This window comes from Drosophila takahashii, chromosome X (genome assembly GCF_030179915.1).
Source record: "Drosophila takahashii strain IR98-3 E-12201 chromosome X, DtakHiC1v2, whole genome shotgun sequence".
NCBI lineage: Eukaryota > Metazoa > Arthropoda > Insecta > Diptera > Drosophilidae > Drosophila > Drosophila takahashii.
In genome coordinates, this window is record NC_091683.1 from 9,622,318 (window position 1) to 9,642,220 (window position 19,903).

General features: G+C 37.5%; 3 protein-coding genes across 3 annotated transcripts in view; 1 reads left to right on the forward strand and 2 right to left on the reverse strand.

Annotated features, from left to right (window-relative positions):
• The window catches only part of f (espin protein forked), a 63,236-nt gene that overhangs the window by 7,973 nt on the left and 35,360 nt on the right, over nucleotides 1–19,903 (forward strand). Inside the window, exon 2 of the mRNA XM_070218627.1 lies at nucleotides 7,591–8,449. Within this exon, the coding sequence (XP_070074728.1) occupies nucleotides 7,602–8,449 (848 nt within the window). The 5' untranslated portion in view covers nucleotides 7,591–7,601. The remainder of the gene's footprint in view (nucleotides 1–7,590; nucleotides 8,450–19,903) is intronic.
• Nucleotides 342–5,827, reverse strand: LOC108064176 (uncharacterized). Its single transcript, XM_017151585.3, has 3 exons — nucleotides 5,026–5,827; nucleotides 4,167–4,374; nucleotides 342–4,101 (listed from the first exon to the last, which is right to left on the reverse strand). Exons 1-3 carry the CDS (start codon nucleotides 5,719–5,721, stop codon nucleotides 2,042–2,044), a joined length of 2,964 nt encoding a protein of 987 aa, XP_017007074.2. The 5' UTR covers nucleotides 5,722–5,827; the 3' UTR covers nucleotides 342–2,041.
• Nucleotides 6,509–7,458, reverse strand: LOC108064188 (uncharacterized protein C9orf85 homolog). Its single transcript, XM_017151597.3, has 2 exons — nucleotides 7,359–7,458; nucleotides 6,509–7,298 (listed from the first exon to the last, which is right to left on the reverse strand). The coding sequence occupies exon 2, from the start codon at nucleotides 7,271–7,273 to the stop codon at nucleotides 6,530–6,532; it is 744 nt and encodes a 247-aa protein (XP_017007086.2). The 5' UTR covers nucleotides 7,274–7,298; nucleotides 7,359–7,458; the 3' UTR covers nucleotides 6,509–6,529.

Sequence of the window (19,903 nt, forward strand, 5' to 3'; positions counted from 1 at the left end):
CGGATCCATTAGTGCTGCCTGCGCACCGGGCCATTTGACTTCATTTGATTTCGAGAGCAGATGCCAATTGGCGATTGCCATTCATTTGGCACTCGAGAGTTCAATGGCAGCCACCGACAATGGTGGAGTCATCTGGGAAAATTGATCTGCGGCTTTCTTGGTGGCCCCCATTTCGAATTTCTTATTTCTTGCGGAATTCTCTGTGCAAATTGCGCAAAATTCGAGGTTGGGCCACTGTGATTTCCCGCAATTGCCATTGATGAGTTGCATATTGTTGGATCGCCGCATTGCGGTGCAGTTCATTTGGGTCAAATTTCCATTTCTATCTTGAAAACGTCTATCTTCAAACGTCTAGTTCAATTTTATTCTTAAAATCTGTAGTTGTAGGTACATCCAAAATATTTTACAATTAATTATCTTGTTTTTCTTAGCCTTAAATATGCATTTGAAAAATTTGTAGTATAAACAGATTCTGCATAAAAATACAAATCTCTAACTAGTATTTTTCAGAGTAAAAAAAAGTGGTTTTCCAAAACTAAAAGCACATCGAATGCCCAATGGAAGAATAATATCATTTGTATTAAAATTATAAAAGTCTTTTTGAGGCAAGGACGGATTTTTCAAAAGAAAAACGTGAAAAAATGTTGTAATTGGAAATGTAATTTAAATATTTTAAAAAGAAATGATCTAAAGAGATATGCATTTAGCTAGAACATTTTCAACGCTTGAGATATTCAAAAATACATATATATCTACATTAATATTATAATTAATTAATGGAATACATTTCGAATGGTCTTCTCTACATACACTAAACATTCAATTTAAAATACACATTCATACAATATTCTACGGGAGCGAAAAAGACTTCGAATTCGTAGGGTCGACCGTGGAGATTGGCCATGCTCTCTCTGCCGCTTTTCAAAGGCATCAAAGGCATCGCTCAAAGAGCCACAATCGACCGAAAAATAACAAATTAATTTCACTTTCTTTGTAAGTAAGCTGCTGCTGTCTTTTCTGCTGTTGCTGCTGCTGCTGCTCCGGTGTCTTTGTGGCCATTGTTGCTGCAGCAGCGACAAGCTCGACTTCAGGTTTATTGACTGCGTCGTCTGTGCAATTAACTCTGTTTTTTTCTCCATTTTCCATTTGCCCGCTCTTGTTTGCGGCTCAATGGGCAGTGGGAGGCAGGTGGCAGGCAGGTGGAAGGCAGCTCCATGACTGCCATGGCCCAATGCACCGCAGGGAACTGCCACGCCCACCATCCGGGCTCGCTGACACTGAGTCGCGATCTCCCTGGCATCTCGCGGCATCTCGTGGCACACATATTTTCACCCGGCAATTAGGGAGTGCCCGCAGTTGCACTCTCGAAAATCATACTTTTGGTTTACATTCGTAATTCCCTGTGTGTTTCCAATTGCTAAAATGTGCCTACAGTGCGTTTCAGAGCTTAAAATAGTTGCATCAATAGATACGCGTCGAGAGACATGTGCATGTGCATGAGACAAGTGCAGAGATATAGTCTTATATTCTATATTAAATTCGATGCATATATTACCTAAGGAAGCCGATTAAACTTTTGTCCAAATCGAGCAAAGCATTCAAAATAATGATTAGAATAAAAAACGGAGATCTCGTTAAATACTCGAAAATATTCTTAGGTTTATCACAACAATAAAGGAATCTAGTTCAAGTATTTTGTAAGTCACTTAACCATTAATAAGTACAATTCAAGTTTGATTGCCTACTAAATGCTCTGTACATTCTAAAAGTCAGGCTAAAATTTGCTTATAAAAATTTTATAACAAAAATTGATTAAAAAAAAAAAGAGTAAAATTCGTTAGCCTCTCAGTTGTGAATTTAGCTGCCCTAATCAGGTACGACAGGCTGTCTTAGGCTTTTGAAACGCACTGTACAAATATGGGTTTATCGTTAGATCGTGGATTTATTTCTACGGGGGTACCGGTCTACCTTTCTACCGGTCCATCACCTCGCGAATACTGTGTTATTTCGTGTTTTTTTGGCCGATTCCCTAGCTTAAGTTCTAACAATCGTTATCACAGTGGCCCTCGTCGGGCAGCCCCCTGCCCTCGGCCAGGCACACGGACTGAACGTCCGCCTGCATCAGTCGGCACACGGTCTCCGGGCCAATCCACTTGCCGGCGGAGCTGAGCCGCCGGGTCTCCACCATCTCGGCCACCTCGCGATCCATTAGATGCCGCAGAGTTTTGAGTTTGCCCCCAAAATCACTGGGACACTTGAGGCGCACCCACGAATCCAGGCAGATCAGCACTTCCGCCGCACCAACCGGTTCGAGGCGGAACTGCTTGCCGCCGACCAGGGCCACCTGCAGGCCACTCACCAGGCTCGTGTGCTCCAGCGAGGACCTCTGGTCGGCATTGCGGGTCTTCTCCACGAACAGTATCCACTCGCTGGCCAGCGTCTTCTGTTTTTTCCTGCCCAGCAGGCAGGAGGTGCGCGATACCTGGACGAAGGGATCGCCCTCGGCCACCAGCTGGTGCTTATTCTCGCGATCCATGTACGCCAGCTTGGGATACAGGCCGGCCGTCAGGGCCAGACGGATCATGTTCGTGTCCTGGTCGAAGGCCGAGGCCAGGCGAGCGCTGGCCTGGTTGCAGCGGAAGATGCGGTGCACGGTGTCGCGCAGCGTGGACACCGCCGCGACGAACATCTCCATGGCGTGGCGGCACAACAGATTGCGCTCGCAGAAATCGGCGATATGGATGCGCTTCAGATTGACAAACTCCGCGTAGAGCTGCAGGGCGGCCAGCGAATCGCTCATGCCGTCGCCGGCAAACTGCAGCCGTGCATTCTGCTGACCTCCGCCGCCGCCGCCGCCGCCCGACTTCGTGTTCAGCACGAAGGGATCGCGCACCGAGTGGTAGGCCGCTATGATGGTCATGCTGCCCAGGCAGCGGTAGTAAACCGAGTAGACCAGGCACTTGCCCAGCTGCACGCTCAGCGGCAGCTCGGCAATGATCCGTCCCAGCGGCGTAATCGTCTCGTCGGCCTCCCGCAGCACGCCCAGCAGCTGCAGCTTGGCAATGGCCTGCAGCACGGCCTCCGGCTGCGGCGGATCCAGCGCGAGGGCCAGAAACTTGTCTATCCTCGCCTCCGGAGCGGCCACCTTGGTCAGCAGGCATATCTCGTCGAGGGTGCGACGCATGATCTCGGGAATCGTGTACAGCGGCATTCTGGCCAGCCGGTCGCTGTCGAACAGTCGATAGCAGATGCCGTAACGCAGGCGTCCCGCTCGTCCCGCCCGCTGCTGGGCATCCGCCTGCGAGATCCAGGTGCTGCACAGCTGCGAGGCATCCGTAATGGGGTCATAGGTCATCATCTTGGCGCGACCCGCGTCGATCACATACAGCAAATCGGGAATGGTTATTGAAGTTTGCCCTATGTTGGTACTCAAGATAATCTTTAGACGAACACCCTGATAGACGCGGAAGACCTTCCGCTGCTCGTTGTTGTCCACCTGGCTGTGCAGCAGCAGGATCTTGATCGGGTAACGCGACAGAGCGGTGTACAATCGGTCCATTAGCTCGGTCATGTCGTTATAGCCCGGTAGGTAGACAATCACCGCTCCACTGTCTCCTGTGCGCAGCAGCAGCTCCAGCAAAGAAATGATTAGATCATTGTCTATATCCGGGTCTATAATGGTGCGTCCGTTGTAGTAGGCTGCCAGCAGTTCGCCCGGCTGTTCGTCGCCCGTCAGCTCGCCCAAATACTCCTCCATGCGCGGCGTCATGTAGCCGGTCTCGCTTAGAATGTCCTCTAGGTGATAGATCCTCACCCCGAAGCCGCGCCCCTCCACGTCCATCACGCTGGCCTGGCCAAAGTAGTCGGACAAGGCCTGCAGGTCCATGGTGGCCGACATGAGCACCAGGCGCAGATGGGGGTTCTTCTGCAGCTCTAATTTGGTGGCCAACAGCAAGAAGTCCGTGTCTAAGTCCCGCTCGTGCACCTCGTCTATGATCAGGTGGGTGGTGTTCCTGAAGAACGACTCGCCGTCCATGGCTAGAGCACGCAGAAGACAGCCGCTGGTGGTCAGCGTGAGGACCGTTTGGCTGCTGCATTTGCCTGTCAAGGAATGGGGTATTGTTTATAGGTAAATCCGAAGGATTTCCTGGCCCACCGCTACTCACTGTTCATGCGGATCTGATAGCCCACCGTGGTGCCCGCCGCCTCGCCGCGCTCCTTGGAAATGCGCTCCGACACGCTGATCGCTGCTATGCGTCGCGGCTGACTCACCACGATCCTGACCGCAGCCCGTTCCTGGGCGGCCCATTCGAGGATGTACTGCGGCAGCTGGGTGGACTTGCCCGACCCGGTGGCTCCTTTGATGATCAAGACCTGCGGGGAAGCATTAAGGATTAGCTGGGAATAACATGGACAAGATGTACGGGTAGGAAAATGTCTTAGGAATAGGAGGGGGCATAGTTACGGGGCATAAAAACAACTTTTAAGGTCTGGAAAACCAGAATATTCTCGAATATTACAAGAATATCTTATTTGTAGGTAAAAGGAAGATTGTCAAAGGTGTAAATTGAGCTAATACAAAATATAACTCATATAAAAGTCTTAAAAAGCAAGATAGTACATATAAAACCAACTATAGATCTAGAATATGATGGGATATTGACATTTCTAGGAAATATTGACATTTGTGAAGGATTGTCAAAGGTATAAATTGAACTAATACAAAATATAACTCATATAAAAGTCTTGGAAAGGACATGGTCTGTTCTTATCGTATAAAACCTACTATAGAAATATTGACATTTGTGAAGGGTTGTCAAAGGAAGATGGTACATATAAAACCAACTATTGATATTGACATTTCTGGGAAATATTGACATATAAGAAGAATTGTCAATGTATAAATTGAGCTAATACAGAATATCACTCATATAAAAGTCTTAAAAAGGAAGATGGTACATATGAAACCAAGTACAGATCTAGAATAGGATGGGCTATTGACATTTATAGATAGTTTCTGTTCACCTGCTCGCGCTGGAGATTCCCAAGGATGTTCTCTCGCTGCTTAAAGATGGGCAGACTGCGTCGGTCCTGCTCAATGTTCCGGTTGCGGTTGCTTGGCGGCGGCGGGATCAACCGCTGGCCGACCAGGCCGAAGTTCGACGGGCGGCGCTCCTCCTCCGGCTGGCGATTGAGGCGCCAGAAGCCCGGCGGCATCCTGTCCAGGCGGCTCTCCACCGGCCCGTAGATCTGGTCGAAGATCCTCAAGAGCGCGGGACTCGTGTGCAGCCGGGCGTTGTCCAGCAGGTAGTGCTGCAGGGCGTCCGACTGCGGGCGCGAGATGGTCAGGACGCGGTCCTCCTCGGGCCCCTTGCTCGCTGTCTTGAGGCCGCGGCTCTGGGCCAGCCGGTGGACGTGGCTGCGCTGCGCCTTGCTCAGCCCGCGGAGCTGCTGCTCCGGCTCGCGGCTCTGCAGGAAGTCGCTGACCAGCTGGCGCAGCGCCTTCTCGTCCTGCCCATTGAGCTTGTCCTCCTCGCCGGAAGGCTTGTGTTTGGAGGGTTTGGAGGAGGGCTTGGAGGAGGTCTTACCTGCGGCCTTTGCGGCATTGGAATTCGAATTGGAGTTCCTCGCCTGGCCATTGGCCACAAACCCACCGCCCGGCGGCCCCTTCCTCCCGCCGTGGCGACGCCCGCGGTTTACGTCTTTCCTACTATCTGCCATTGGCTATTTTAGATATTTCTAGTAATATTTATTCGAATTAAACACAACCGTCTTCACTGAAAATGAAAATGAAATGTTTTAATTTTATTGAGCTGGTTGAGCTTGTCAAGTTTATCGATATCAGCTGGTCAGTTCGGGTGACAGTTCGTATTCGATATATCGTTGGTGCCAGAAAGTAATCGAATAGAGCGGTGCTTTTTGAACGCTATTTTGCAGAACCAAGGCTTTTATATTTAAACTCTTGTTTTTACCAAGATTTACCACCAACACAAATAAATTGTAATTGTTTTGTAATTCCGAAAAGTAGTAAGATCTTATTGGCAGGCGAAAAAATATATGATTTTGGCAAGTTCAGTGACAGTTTGTAATCGATATATCAATTGCACTTATCGCGGTGCTTTTTAAAAACCTATTTTGCAGAAAACTCACATTCCATTCGTTAAATAAAATACTTCAATAGTGTTATCATTTGTCATTTTTTAGTAATCCTTAAGTAAAATAGTTTTTATTCAGCCAGAACTTTGAATAAACTTGTTAGTTATTCATAAATCTTTAACGAAAACAAAGGAGTGAAATTATTTTTTAATCAACGGAAAATACAGTTTTAAAATTAAACAATTTAGTAAATATCTCTACCCAAGCTTTTCTGGTAAAATTAGTTAAAAGCTTTTGATATATTTCCAAGATTTTGAAACTATCTCGCTCACTTTGGCTATACAATATAGTTTATTTAGCCTTTTTGGAACCTTTTAAGGTTTATCCCTCTTATCAGTCAAACAAAAATGAGTAGTTTACAAAGAAAATAGGTTTATTTCGGTTTGGTGGGGGTTTTGGGTACTGCTTTCTGTGGCTCTTCCTCGCTGCCGTCCTCCGCCTCATCCTCCTCCTCCTCGGAGTCGAACTCGGAGTCATCCTCGTCCTCCTCCGAATCGAATTCCGAGTCATCTTCGTCCTCATCCTCCTCCTCTGCGGCCAGATTCAGCTGCTTGATCTTGTCCAGCAGCTCGTCGCGCGTGTGGGCCACCCGCTTGGCCTTCTCCCGGCTGGCCAGCTGCTGCTCGTCCAGCTCCTCATCCTGCTGCTCCTCATCCTCGCCCTTCGGCTGCTTCTTGCCTCGCTTCATGTAGCGCAGAAAGGCGCGCCGCTTGCGCTCCGAGAAGGACTTGACCAGGCGATCCATCTCCGACTGCAGCTGCTGCTCCTCGCGCGGCGTCGGCTGGGGCTCCTCGATGGCCACCTCGCTGGCGCTGCGCAGGCACTTGGCGCAGGCGTGCGCCTTGATGGCGCAGTCGCGACAGACGACATGGTAGGCCTTCTTCACCGTCCGCTCCTTGCAGTGGGCACAGGTCTTGGCCTGCGTCAGCGGCTTGTACTTCTTGTACTTGATCTTCCACTCGATCTGCTCCTTGCACCGCTGGCACACCGTCGACACGTGCATCGCATTCAGGCGCAGCTGCTGCGGCGTCTTGTCGTGCAGATCGTTCTTAAAGACATGCCGATTCTTGTGCTTCTGCGCACGTGTGCGGCTCACATTGCCCCGCTGGCTGCTCATCTTTTGGCTTGTGGGGCTTGTTTTCCTGTCATTACATAGCTTATTAGTTCTAGTTTTGATTAGCCACCCCTTTGAGTTGATTTACCTGCTTTAATTAGGCTAATTCGATCACAGACCAGTTGCTCCTCGTTGTTTTGGTTAAAATAAATTTATTTATTTTGTCTAGTGTGACCGTTTGCTTTAGCTTACAAAATGCCAAAAAGCTGTTGGCACTAGTGGCTCTCAAACTGTTTAGCCAGGACTGCAACCTATAAACAAACTTTAATTTACTTGTTTTCATTAAATATTAATTTGAATTTAATTTACATCCTTTACAGCCCATGTGGCCATGCGCGACCTCAAGCAGCGCCTCTTCGACCTGCTGCGCTCCAACGGCAGCAGCAGCAGCAGCAACAACAGCAACACCCATTCGAGTCCCAACAATAAGGGGAATATCCAGAATATCCAGCACTTGCCCGCGCAAAAACCCAAAAAACTGCATGAATACACGGCCGCCGACTGCAATGCGGCGTTCCTGCGGAAATACCATGATCTCAGCATTAGCAGGGATCGGGATCGGGATAGGGATCGGAATAGGGAAGTGGAGAGGCCGTCGCCCAATGTGATCTACTTCAACGAGAACCTCTCGATGGCCAGCAAGTACGGGCAGCAGGTGCGCCCCTTTCCCCTCACCCGCTACCCCTCCTGCCCTCTGAGCAGCTTCGGGATCTCGCCGGGATTGGAGGCACCCCAAGGACGTGCGGGCAGCAGCCTGGGCGAGGAGGAGGAGGAGGAGGAGGAGCAGGGAGAGGACACCGAGAGCGAGGAGCCCTATCACTTTTGCTCCGACGAGGATCGCACACAAACCATTCAAATGCGACGGCACCTGGAAATGGATCCAGATCCTCCCTCCGCCAACGAGGAGGCCGAATCCCAGCTGGACTCCTTCTGCACCCTGTGCACCTCCACCTTCAGCTACAACAAGTGCTGTCGCTTCTGCGAGAACTCACTGTGCGGCTCCAAGTGCAACTCGGAGCGGGGATCCCACGCCAGCCGGATGAGCCAAATGAGTCAGATGAGCAGGCACCTTCACGATCCGGAGCTCGATCCGCACCAGAATCAAAGTCACACTCAACAGCCACACAGATTCGGCGGCAGCATGCGAATGCTGGCCAGCCACCAGTCAGCGGCCATCAGGTGAGTTAGTCCCCAGAAATATCCGATTTCATTATGTCTATATTAATATCAATAATATAATTATTAATTTAATTATTAATTTAATTATTAATTTATTATCTGTTCAAAACAGTATGTATTTTTGGTGTAGGGCCATTTTTGGCCAAGTTATAGCAAAAATACAAAAAGAAAAAATTCCCATTTTTGACCCAAACCAAAATTGCGAATTTACCACAAAAAAAAAATTCGTTTTTTGGTCGAAGCAATTAAAATATTGATTCAAAGTATGGATTGTCATACCTTTCTGAACTCGTTATTAAATTTCCTAACAATTGGCATTTAAACCTTGACAATTTATTCATTTTTAATTTTTAAAAAAATTAAAAATTGGCGAAAATTTTATTTTTCCAAAATTACACGGAAAGTTTTATGGATTTATAGCAAATTTTGTTATCTGTTCAAAACAGTATGAATTTTTGGTGTAGGACCATTTTTGGCCAAGTTACAGCAAAAAAACCAAAAGAAAAAATTCAAATTATTGTCAAAAACTGAAATCGCAAATTTCCAAAAAAAAACCAAACCCGTTTTTTCGCTAAAACGTTGCAGTTTTTTCGCTATAACAAAGCAAATACTAATTCAAAGTATGGATTGTCATACCTTTCTGAACTCGTTATTAAATTTCCTAACGATTGGCATTTAAACCTTGACAATTTATTCATTTTTAATTTTTCGCAAAAAATCATGGGGTACCCCCTTATAAAAAAATTAAAAATTGGCAAAAATTTTATTTTTTCAAAATTACACGGAAAGTTTTATGGATTTATAGCAAATTTTGTTATCTGTTCAAAACAGTATGAATTTTTGGTGTAGGACCATTTTTGGCCAAGTTACAGCAAAAAAACCAAAAGAAAAAATTCAAATTTTTGTCAAAAACTGAAATCGAAAATTTCCAAAAAAAAACCAAACCCGTTTTTTCGCTATAACAAAGCAAATACTGATTCAAAGTATGGATTGTCATACCTTTCTGAACTCGTTATTAAATTTCCTAACGATTGGCATTTAAACCTTGACAATTTATTCATTTTTAATTTTTCGCAAAAAATCATGGGGTACCCCCTTATAAAAAAATTAAAAATTGGCGAAAATTTTATTTTTCCAAAATTACACGGAAAGTTTTATGGATTTATAGCAAATTTTGTTATCTGTTCAAAACAGTATGAATTTTTGGTGTAGGACCATTTTTGGCCAAGTTACAGCAAAAAAACCAAAAGAAAAATTCCAATTTTTGTCAAAAACTGAAATCGCGAATTTCCAAAAAAAAACCAAACCCGTTTTTTCGCTAAAACGTTGCAGTTTTTTCGCTATAACAAAGCAAATACTGATTCAAAGTATGGATTGTCATACCTTTCTGAACTCGTTATTAAATTTCCTAACGATTGGCATTTAAACCTTGACAATTTATTCATTTTTAATCTTTCGCAAAAAATCATGGGGTACCCCCTTATAAAAAAATTAAAAATTGGCGAAAATTTTATTTTTCCAAAATTACACGGAAAGTTTTATGGATTTATAGCAAATTTTGTTATCTGTTCAAAACAGTATGAATTTTTGGTGTAGGACCATTTTTGGCCAAGTTACAGCAAAAAAAACCAAAAGAAAAAATTCAAATTTTTGTCAAAAACTGAAATCGCAAATTTCCAAAAAAAAACCAAACCCGTTTTTTCGCTATAACAAAGCAAATACTGATTCAAAGTATGGATTGTCATACCTTTCTGAACTCGTTATTAAATTTCCTAACGATTGGCATTTAAACCTTGACAATTTATTCATTTTTAATTTTTCGCAAAAAATCATGGGGTACCCCCTTATAAAAAAATTAAAAATTGGCGAAAATTTTATTTTTTCAAAATTACACGGAAAGTTTTATGGATTTATAGCAAATTTTGTTATCTGTTCAAAACAGTATGAATTTTTGGTGTAGGACCATTTTTGGCCAAGTTACAGCAAAAAAACCAAAAGAAAAATTCAAATTTTTGTCAAAAACTGAAATCGCAAATTTCCAAAAAAAAAACAAACCCGTTTTTTCGCTAAAACGTTGCAGTTTTTTCGCTATAACAAAGCAAATACTAATTCAAAGTATGGATTGTCATACCTTTCTGAACTCGTTATTAAATTTCCTAACGATTGGCATTTAAACCTTGACAATTTATTCATTTTTAATTTTTCGCAAAAAATCATGGGGTACCCCCTTATAAAAAAATTAAAAATTGGCGAAAATTTTATTTTTCCAAAATTACACGGAAAGTTTTATGGATTTATAGCAAATTTTGTTATCTGTTCAAAACAGTATGAATTTTTGGTGTAGGACCATTTTTGGCCAAGTTACAGCAAAAAAACCAAAAGAAAAATTCCAATTTTTGTCAAAAACTGAAATCGCGAATTTCCAAAAAAAAACCAAACCCGTTTTTTCGCTATAACAAAGCAAATACTGATTCAAAGTATGGATTGTCATACCTTTCTGAACTCGTTATTAAATTTCCTAACGATTGGCATTTAAACCTTGACAATTTATTCATTTTTAATTTTTCGCAAAAAATCATGGGGTACCCCCTTATAAAAAAATTAAAAATTGGCGAAAATTTTATTTTTCCAAAATTACACGGAAAGTTTTATGGATTTATAGCAAATTTTGTTATCTGTTCAAAACAGTATGAATTTTTGGTGTAGGACCATTTTTGGCCAAGTTACAGCAAAAAAACCAAAAGAAAAATTCCAATTTTTGTCAAAAACTGAAATCGCGAATTTCCAAAAAAAAACCAAACCCGTTTTTTCGCTAAAACGTTGCAGTTTTTTCGCTATAACAAAGCAAATACTGATTCAAAGTATGGATTGTCATACCTTTCTGAACTCGTTATTAAATTTCCTAACGATTGGCATTTAAACCTTGACAATTTATTCATTTTTAATTTTTCGCAAAAAATCATGGGGTACCCCCTTATAAAAAAATTAAAAATTGGCGAAAATTTTATTTTTCCAAAATTACACGGAAAGTTTTATGGATTTATAGCAAATTTTGTTATCTGTTCAAAACAGTATGAATTTTTGGTGTAGGACCATTTTTGGCCAAGTTACAGCAAAAAAAACCAAAAGAAAAAATTCAAATTTTTGTCAAAAACTGAAATCGCAAATTTCCAAAAAAAAACCAAACCCGTTTTTTCGCTATAACAAAGCAAATACTGATTCAAAGTATGGATTGTCATACCTTTCTGAACTCGTTATTAAATTTCCTAACGATTGGCATTTAAACCTTGACAATTTATTCATTTTTAATTTTTCGCAAAAAATCATGGGGTACCCCCTTATAAAAAAATTAAAAATTGGCGAAAATTTTATTTTTCCAAAATTACACGGAAAGTTTTATGGATTTATAGCAAATTTTGTTATCTGTTCAAAACAGTATGAATTTTTGGTGTAGGACCATTTTTGGCCAAGTTACAGCAAAAAAAACCAAAAGAAAAAATTCAAATTTTTGTCAAAAACTGAAATCGCAAATTTCCAAAAAAAAACCAAACCCGTTTTTTCGCTATAACAAAGCAAATACTGATTCAAAGTATGGATTGTCATACCTTTCTGAACTCGTTATTAAATTTCCTAACGATTGGCATTTAAACCTTGACAATTTATTCATTTTTAATTTTTCGCAAAAAATCATGGGGTACCCCCTTATAAAAAAATTAAAAATTGGCGAAAATTTTATTTTTTCAAAATTACACGGAAAGTTTTATGGACTTATAGCAAATTTTGTTATCTGTTCAAAACAGTATGAATTTTTGGTGTAGGACCATTTTTGGCCAAGTTACAGCAAAAAAACCAAAAGAAAAAATTCCAATTTTTGTCAAAAACTGAAATCGCAAATTTCCAAAAAAAAACCAAACCCGTTTTTTCGCTATAACAAAGCAAATACTAATTCAAAGTATGGATTGTCATACCTTTCTGAACTCGTTATTAAATTTCCTAACGATTGGCATTTAAACCTTGACAATTTATTCATTTTTAATTTTTCGCAAAAAATCATGGGGTACCCCCTTATAAAAAAATTAAAAATTGGCGAAAATTTTATTTTTCCAAAATTACACGGAAAGTTTTATGGATTTATAGCAAATTTTGTTATCTGTTCAAAACAGTATGAATTTTTGGTGTAGGACCATTTTTGGCCAAGTTACAGCAAAAAAACCAAAAGAAAAATTCAAATTTTTGTCAAAAACTGAAATTGCGAATTTCCAAAAAAAAACCAAACCCGTTTTTTCGCTAAAACGTTGCAGTTTTTTCGCTATAACAAAGCAAATACTGATTCAAAGTATGGATTGTCATACCTTTCTGAACTCGTTATTAAATTTCCTAACGATTGGCATTTAAACCTTGACAATTTATTCATTTTTAATTTTTCGCAAAAAATCATGGGGTACCCCCTTATAAAAAAATTAAAAATTGGCGAACATTTTATTTTTCCAAAATTACACGGAAAGTTTTATGGATTTATAGCAAATTTTGTTATCTGTTCAAAACAGTATGAATTTTTGGTGTAGGACCATTTTTGGCCAAGTTACAGCAAAAAAACCAAAAGAAAAATTCCAATTTTTGTCAAAAACTGAAATCGCGAATTTCCAAAAAAAAACCAAACCCGTTTTTTCGCTAAAACGTTGCAGTTTTTTCGCTATAACAAAGCAAATACTGATTCAAAGTATGGATTGTCATACCTTTCTGAACTCGTTATTAAATTTCCTAACGATTGGCATTTAAACCTTGACAATTTATTCATTTTTAATTTTTCGCAAAAAATCATGGGGTACCCCCTTATAAAAAAATTAAAAATTGGCGAAAATTTTATTTTTCCAAAATTACACGGAAAGTTTTATGGATTTATAGCAAATTTTGTTATCTGTTCAAAACAGTATGAATTTTTGGTGTAGGACCATTTTTGGCCAAGTTACAGCAAAAAAAACCAAAAGAAAAAATTCAAATTTTTGTCAAAAACTGAAATCGCAAATTTCCAAAAAAAAACCAAACCCGTTTTTTCGCTATAACAAAGCAAATACTGATTCAAAGTATGGATTGTCATACCTTTCTGAACTCGTTATTAAATTTCCTAACGATTGGCATTTAAACCTTGACAATTTATTCATTTTTAATTTTTCGCAAAAAATCATGGGGTACCCCCTTATAAAAAAATTAAAAATTGGCGAAAATTTTATTTTTCCAAAATTACACGGAAAGTTTTATGGATTTATAGCAAATTTTGTTATCTGTTCAAAACAGTATGAATTTTTGGTGTAGGACCATTTTTGGCCAAGTTACAGCAAAAAAACCAAAAGAAAAATTCCAATTTTTGTCAAAAACTGAAATCGCGAATTTCCAAAAAAAAACCAAACCCGTTTTTTCGCTAAAACGTTGCAGTTTTTTCGCTATAACAAAGCAAATACTGATTCAAAGTATGGATTGTCATACCTTGCCATACCAAGTTACAGCAAAAAAACCAAAAGAAAAATTCCAATTTTTGTCAAAAACTGAAATCGCGAATTTCCAAAAAAAAACCAAACCCGTTTTTTCGCTAAAACGTTGCAGTTTTTTCGCTATAACAAAGCAAATACTGATTCAAAGTATGGATTGTCATACCTTTCTGAACTCGTTATTAAATTTCCTAACGATTGGCATTTAAACCTTGACAATTTATTCATTTTTAATTTTTCGCAAAAAATCATGGGGTACCCCCTTATAAAAAAATTAAAAATTGGCGAAAATTTTATTTTTCCAAAATTACACGGAAAGTTTTATGGATTTATAGCAAATTTTGTTATCTGTTCAAAACAGTATGAATTTTTGGTGTAGGACCATTTTTGGCCAAGTTACAGCAAAAAAACCAAAAGAAAAATTCCAATTTTTGTCAAAAACTGAAATCGCGAATTTCCAAAAAAAAGCCAAACCCGTTTTTTCGCTAAAACGTTGCAGTTTTTTCGCTATAACAAAGCAAATACTGATTCAAAGTATGGATTGTCATACCTTTCTGAACTCGTTATTAAATTTCCTAACGATTGGCATTTAAACCTTGACAATTTATTCATTTTTAATTTTTCGCAAAAAATCATGGGGTACCCCCTTATAAAAAAATTAAAAATTGGCGAACATTTTATTTTTCCAAAATTACACGGAAAGTTTTATGGATTTATAGCAAATTTTGTTATCTGTTCAAAACAGTATGAATTTTTGGTGTAGGACCATTTTTGGCCAAGTTACAGCAAAAAAAACCAAAAGAAAAAATTCAAATTTTTGTCAAAAACTGAAATCGCAAATTTCCAAAAAAAAACCAAACCCGTTTTTTTTGCTATAACAAAGCAAATACTGATTCAAAGTATGGATTGTCATACCTTTCTGAACTCGTTATTAAATTTCCTAACGATTGGCATTTAAACCTTGACAATTTATTCATTTTTAATTTTTCGCAAAAAATCATGGGGTACCCCCTTATAAAAAAATTAAAAATTGGCGAAAATTTTATTTTTCCAAAATTACACGGAAAGTTTTATGGATTTATAGCAAATTTTGTTATCTGTTCAAAACAGTATGAATTTTTGGTGTAGGACCATTTTTGGCCAAGTTACAGCAAAAAAACCAAAAGAAAAATTCCAATTTTTGTCAAAAACTGAAATCGCGAATTTCCAAAAAAAAGCCAAACCCGTTTTTTCGCTAAAACGTTGCAGTTTTTTCGCTATAACAAAGCAAATACTGATTCAAAGTATGGATTGTCATACCTTTCTGAACTCGTTATTAAATTTCCTAACGATTGGCATTTAAACCTTGACAATTTATTCATTTTTAATTTTTCGCAAAAAATCATGGGGTACCCCCTTATAAAAAAATTAAAAATTGGCGAAAATTTTATTTTTCCAAAATTACACGGAAAGTTTTATGGATTTATAGCAAATTTTGTTATCTGTTCAAAACAGTATGAATTTTTGGTGTAGGACCATTTTTGGCCAAGTTACAGCAAAAAAACCAAAAGAAAAATTCCAATTTTTGTCAAAAACTGAAATCGCGAATTTCCAAAAAAAAACCAAACCCGTTTTTTCGCTAAAACGTTGCAGTTTTTTCGCTATAACAAAGCAAATACTGATTCAAAGTATGGATTGTCATACCTTGCCATACCAAGTTACAGCAAAAAAACCAAAAGAAAAATTCCAATTTTTGTCAAAAACTGAAATCGCGAATTTCCAAAAAAAAACCAAACCCGTTTTTTCGCTAAAACGTTGCAGTTTTTTCGCTATAACAAAGCAAATACTGATTCAAAGTATGGATTGTCATACCTTTCTGAACTCGTTATTAAATTTCCTAACGATTGGCATTTAAACCTTGACAATTTATTCATTTTTAATTTTTCGCAAAAAATCATGGGGTACCCCCTTATAAAAAAATTAAAAATTGGCGAAAATTTTATTTTTCCAAAATTACACGGAAAGTTTTATGGATTTATAGCAAATTTTGTTATCTGTTCAAAACAGTATGAATTTTTGGTGTAGGACCATTTTTGGCCAAGTTACAGCAAAAAAACCAAAAGAAAAAATTCAAATTTTTGTCAAAAACTGAAATCGCAAATTTCCAAAAAAAAACCAAACCCGTTTTTTCGCTATAACAAAGCAAATACTGATTCAAAGTATGGATTGTCATACCTTTCTGAACTCGTTATTAAATTTCCTAACGATTGGCATTTAAACCTTGACAATTTATTCATTTTTAATTTTTCGCAAAAAATCATGGGGTACCCCCTTATAAAAAAATTAAAAATTGGCGAAAATTTTATTTTTCCAAAATTACACGGAAAGTTTTATGGATTTATAGCAAATTTTGTTATCTGTTCAAAACAGTATGAATTTTTGGTGTAGGACCATTTTTGGCCAAGTTACAGCAAAAAACCAAAAGAAAAAATTCCAATTTTTTTCAAAAACTGAAATCGCAAATTTCCAAAAAAAAAACCAAACCCGTTTTTTCGCTAAAACGTTGCAGTTTTTTCGCTATAACAAAGCAAATACTAATTCAAAGTATGGATTGTCATACCTTTCTGAACTCGTTATTAAATTTCCTAACGATTGGCATTTAAACCTTGACAATTTATTCATTTTTAATTTTTCGCAAAAAATCATGGGGTACCCCCTTATAAAAAAATTAAAAATTGGCGAAAATTTTATTTTTTCAAAATTACACGGAAAGTTTTATGGACGTATAGCAAATTTTGTTATCTGTTCAAAACAGTATGAATTTTTGGTGTAGGACCATTTTTGGCCAAGTTACAGCAAAAAAACCAAAAGAAAAAATTCCAATTTTTGTCAAAAACTGAAATCGCAAATTTCCAAAAAAAAACCAAACCCGTTTTTTCGCTAAAACGTTGCAGTTTTTTCGCTATAACAAAGCAAATACTAATTCAAAGTATGGATTGTCATACCTTTCTGAACTCGTTATTAAATTTCCTAACGATTGGCATTTAAACCTTGACAATTTATTCATTTTTAATTTTTCGCAAAAAATCATGGGGTACCCCCTTATAAAAAAATTAAAAATTGGCGAAAATTTTATTTTTTCAAAATTACACGGAAAGTTTTATGGACTTATAGCAAATTTTGTTATCTGTTCAAAACAGTATGAATTTTTGGTGTAGGACCATTTTTGGCCAAGTTACAGCAAAAAAACCAAAAGAAAAAATTCAAATTTTTGTCAAAAACTGAAATCGCAAATTTCCAAAAAAAAACCAAACCCGTTTTTTCGCTATAACAAAGCAAATACTGATTCAAAGTATGGATTGTCATACCTTTCTGAACTCGTTATTAAATTTCCTAACGATTGGCATTTAAACCTTGACAATTTATTCATTTTTAATTTTTCGCAAAAAATCATGGGGTACCCCCTTATAAAAAAATTAAAAATTGGCGAAAATTTTATTTTTCCAAAATTACACGGAAAGTTTTATGGATTTATAGCAAATTTTGTTATCTGTTCAAAACAGTATGAATTTTTGGTGTAGGACCATTTTTGGCCAAGTTACAGCAAAAAACCAAAAGAAAAAATTCCAATTTTTTTCAAAAACTGAAATCGCAAATTTCCAAAAAAAAAACCAAACCCGTTTTTTCGCTAAAACGTTGCAGTTTTTTCGCTATAACAAAGCAAATACTAATTCAAAGTATGGATTGTCATACCTTTCTGAACTCGTTATTAAATTTCCTAACGATTGGCATTTAAACCTTGACAATTTATTCATTTTTAATTTTTCGCAAAAAATCATGGGGTACCCCCTTATAAAAAAATTAAAAATTGGCGAAAATTTTATTTTTTCAAAATTACACGGAAAGTTTTATGGACGTATAGCAAATTTTGTTATCTGTTCAAAACAGTATGAATTTTTGGTGTAGGACCATTTTTGGCCAAGTTACAGCAAAAAAACCAAAAGAAAAAATTCCAATTTTTGTCAAAAACTGAAATCGCAAATTTCCAAAAAAAAACCAAACCCGTTTTTTCGCTAAAACGTTGCAGTTTTTTCGCTATAACAAAGCAAATACTAATTCAAAGTATGGATTGTCATACCTTTCTGAACTCGTTATTAAATTTCCTAACGATTGGCATTTAAACCTTGACAATTTATTCATTTTTAATTTTTCGCAAAAAATCATGGGGTACCCCCTTATAAAAAAATTAAAAATTGGCGAAAATTTTATTTTTTCAAAATTACACGGAAAGTTTTATGGACTTATAGCAAATTTTGTTATCTGTTCAAAACAGTATGAATTTTTGGTGTAGGACCATTTTTGGCCAAGTTACAGCAAAAAAACCAAAAGAAAAAATTCAAATTTTTGTCAAAAACTGAAATCGCAAATTTCCAAAAAAAAACCAAACCCGTTTTTTCGCTAAAACGTTGCAGTTTTTTCGCTATAACAAAGCAAATACTAATTCAAAGTATGGATTGTCATACCTTTCTGAACTCGTTATTAAATTTCCTAACGATTGGCATTTAAACCTTGACAATTTATTCATTTTTAATTTTTCGCAAAAAATCATGGGGTACCCCCTTATAAAAAAATTAAAAATTGGCGAAAATTTTATTTTTCCAAAATTACACGGAAAGTTTTATGGACTTATAGCAAATTTTGTTATCTGTTCAAAACAGTATGAATTTTTGGTGTAGGACCATTTTTGGCCAAGTTACAGCAAAAAAACCAAAAGAAAAAATTCAAATTTTTGTCAAAAACTGAAATCGCAAATTTCCAAAAAAAAACCAAACCCGTTTTTTCGCTAAAACGTTGCAGTTTTTTCGCTATAACAAAGCAAATACTAATTCAAAGTATGGATTGTCATACCTTTCTGAACTCGTTATTAAATTTCCTAACGATTGGCATTTAAACCTTGACAATTTATTCATTTTTAATTTTTCGCAAAAAATCATGGGGTACCCCCTTATAAAAAAATTAAAAATTGGCGAAAATTTTATTTTTCCAAAATTACACGGAAAGTTTTATGGATTTATAGCAAATTTTGTTATCTGTTCAAAACAGTATGAATTTTTGGTGTAGGACCATTTTTGGCCAAGTTACAGCAAAAAAACCAAAAGAAAAAATTCAAATTTTTGTCAAAAACTGAAATCGCAAATTTCCAAAAAAAAACCAAACCCGTTTTTTCGCTAAAACGTTGCAGTTTTTTCGCTATAACAAAGCAAATACTAATTCAAAGTATGGATTGTCATACCTTTCTGAACTCGTTATTAAATTTCCTAACGATTGGCATTTAAACCTTGACAATTTATTCATTTTTAATTTTTCGCAAAAAATCATGGGGTACCCCCTTATAAAAAAATTAAAAATTGGCGAAAATTTTATTTTTTCAAAATTACACGGAAAGTTTTATGGACTTATAGCAAATTTTGTTATCTGTTCAAAACAGTATGAATTTTTGGTGTAGGACCATTTTTGGCCAAGTTACAGCAAAAAAACCAAAAGAAAAAATTCCAATTTTTGTCAAAAACTGAAATCGCAAATTTCCAAAAAAAAACCAAACCCGTTTTTTCGCTAAAACGTTGCAGTTTTTTCGCTATAACAAAGCAAATACTAATTCAAAGTATGGATTGTCATACCTTTCTGAACTCGTTATTAAATTTCCTAACGATTGGCATTTTAACCTTGACAATTTATTCATTTTTAATTTTTCGCAAAAAATCATGGGGTACCCCCTTATAAAAAAATTAAAAATTGGCGAAAATTTTATTTTTCCAAAATTACACGGAAAGTTTTATGGACTTATAGCAAATTTTGTTATCTGTTCAAAACAGTATGAATTTTTGGTGTAGGACCATTTTTGGCCAAGTTACAGCAAAAAAACCAAAAGAAAAAATTCAAATTTTTGTCAAAAACTGAAATCGCAAATTTCCAAAAAAAAACCAAACCC

Coding starts and splice junctions, on each gene's coding strand:
- LOC108064176 (XM_017151585.3), bottom strand. CDS start 5,721: ATGGCAGATAGTAGGAAAGACGTAAACCGCGGGCGTCGCCACGGCGGG. Junction 4,375..5,025: donor GGAATCTCCAGCGCGAGCAG/GTGAACAGAAAC, acceptor GCTTCCCCGCAG/GTCTTGATCATCAAAGGAGC. Junction 4,102..4,166: donor CTATCAGATCCGCATGAACA/GTGAGTAGCGGT, acceptor ATTCCTTGACAG/GCAAATGCAGCAGCCAAACG.
- LOC108064188 (XM_017151597.3), bottom strand. CDS start 7,273: ATGAGCAGCCAGCGGGGCAATGTGAGCCGCACACGTGCGCAGAAGCAC.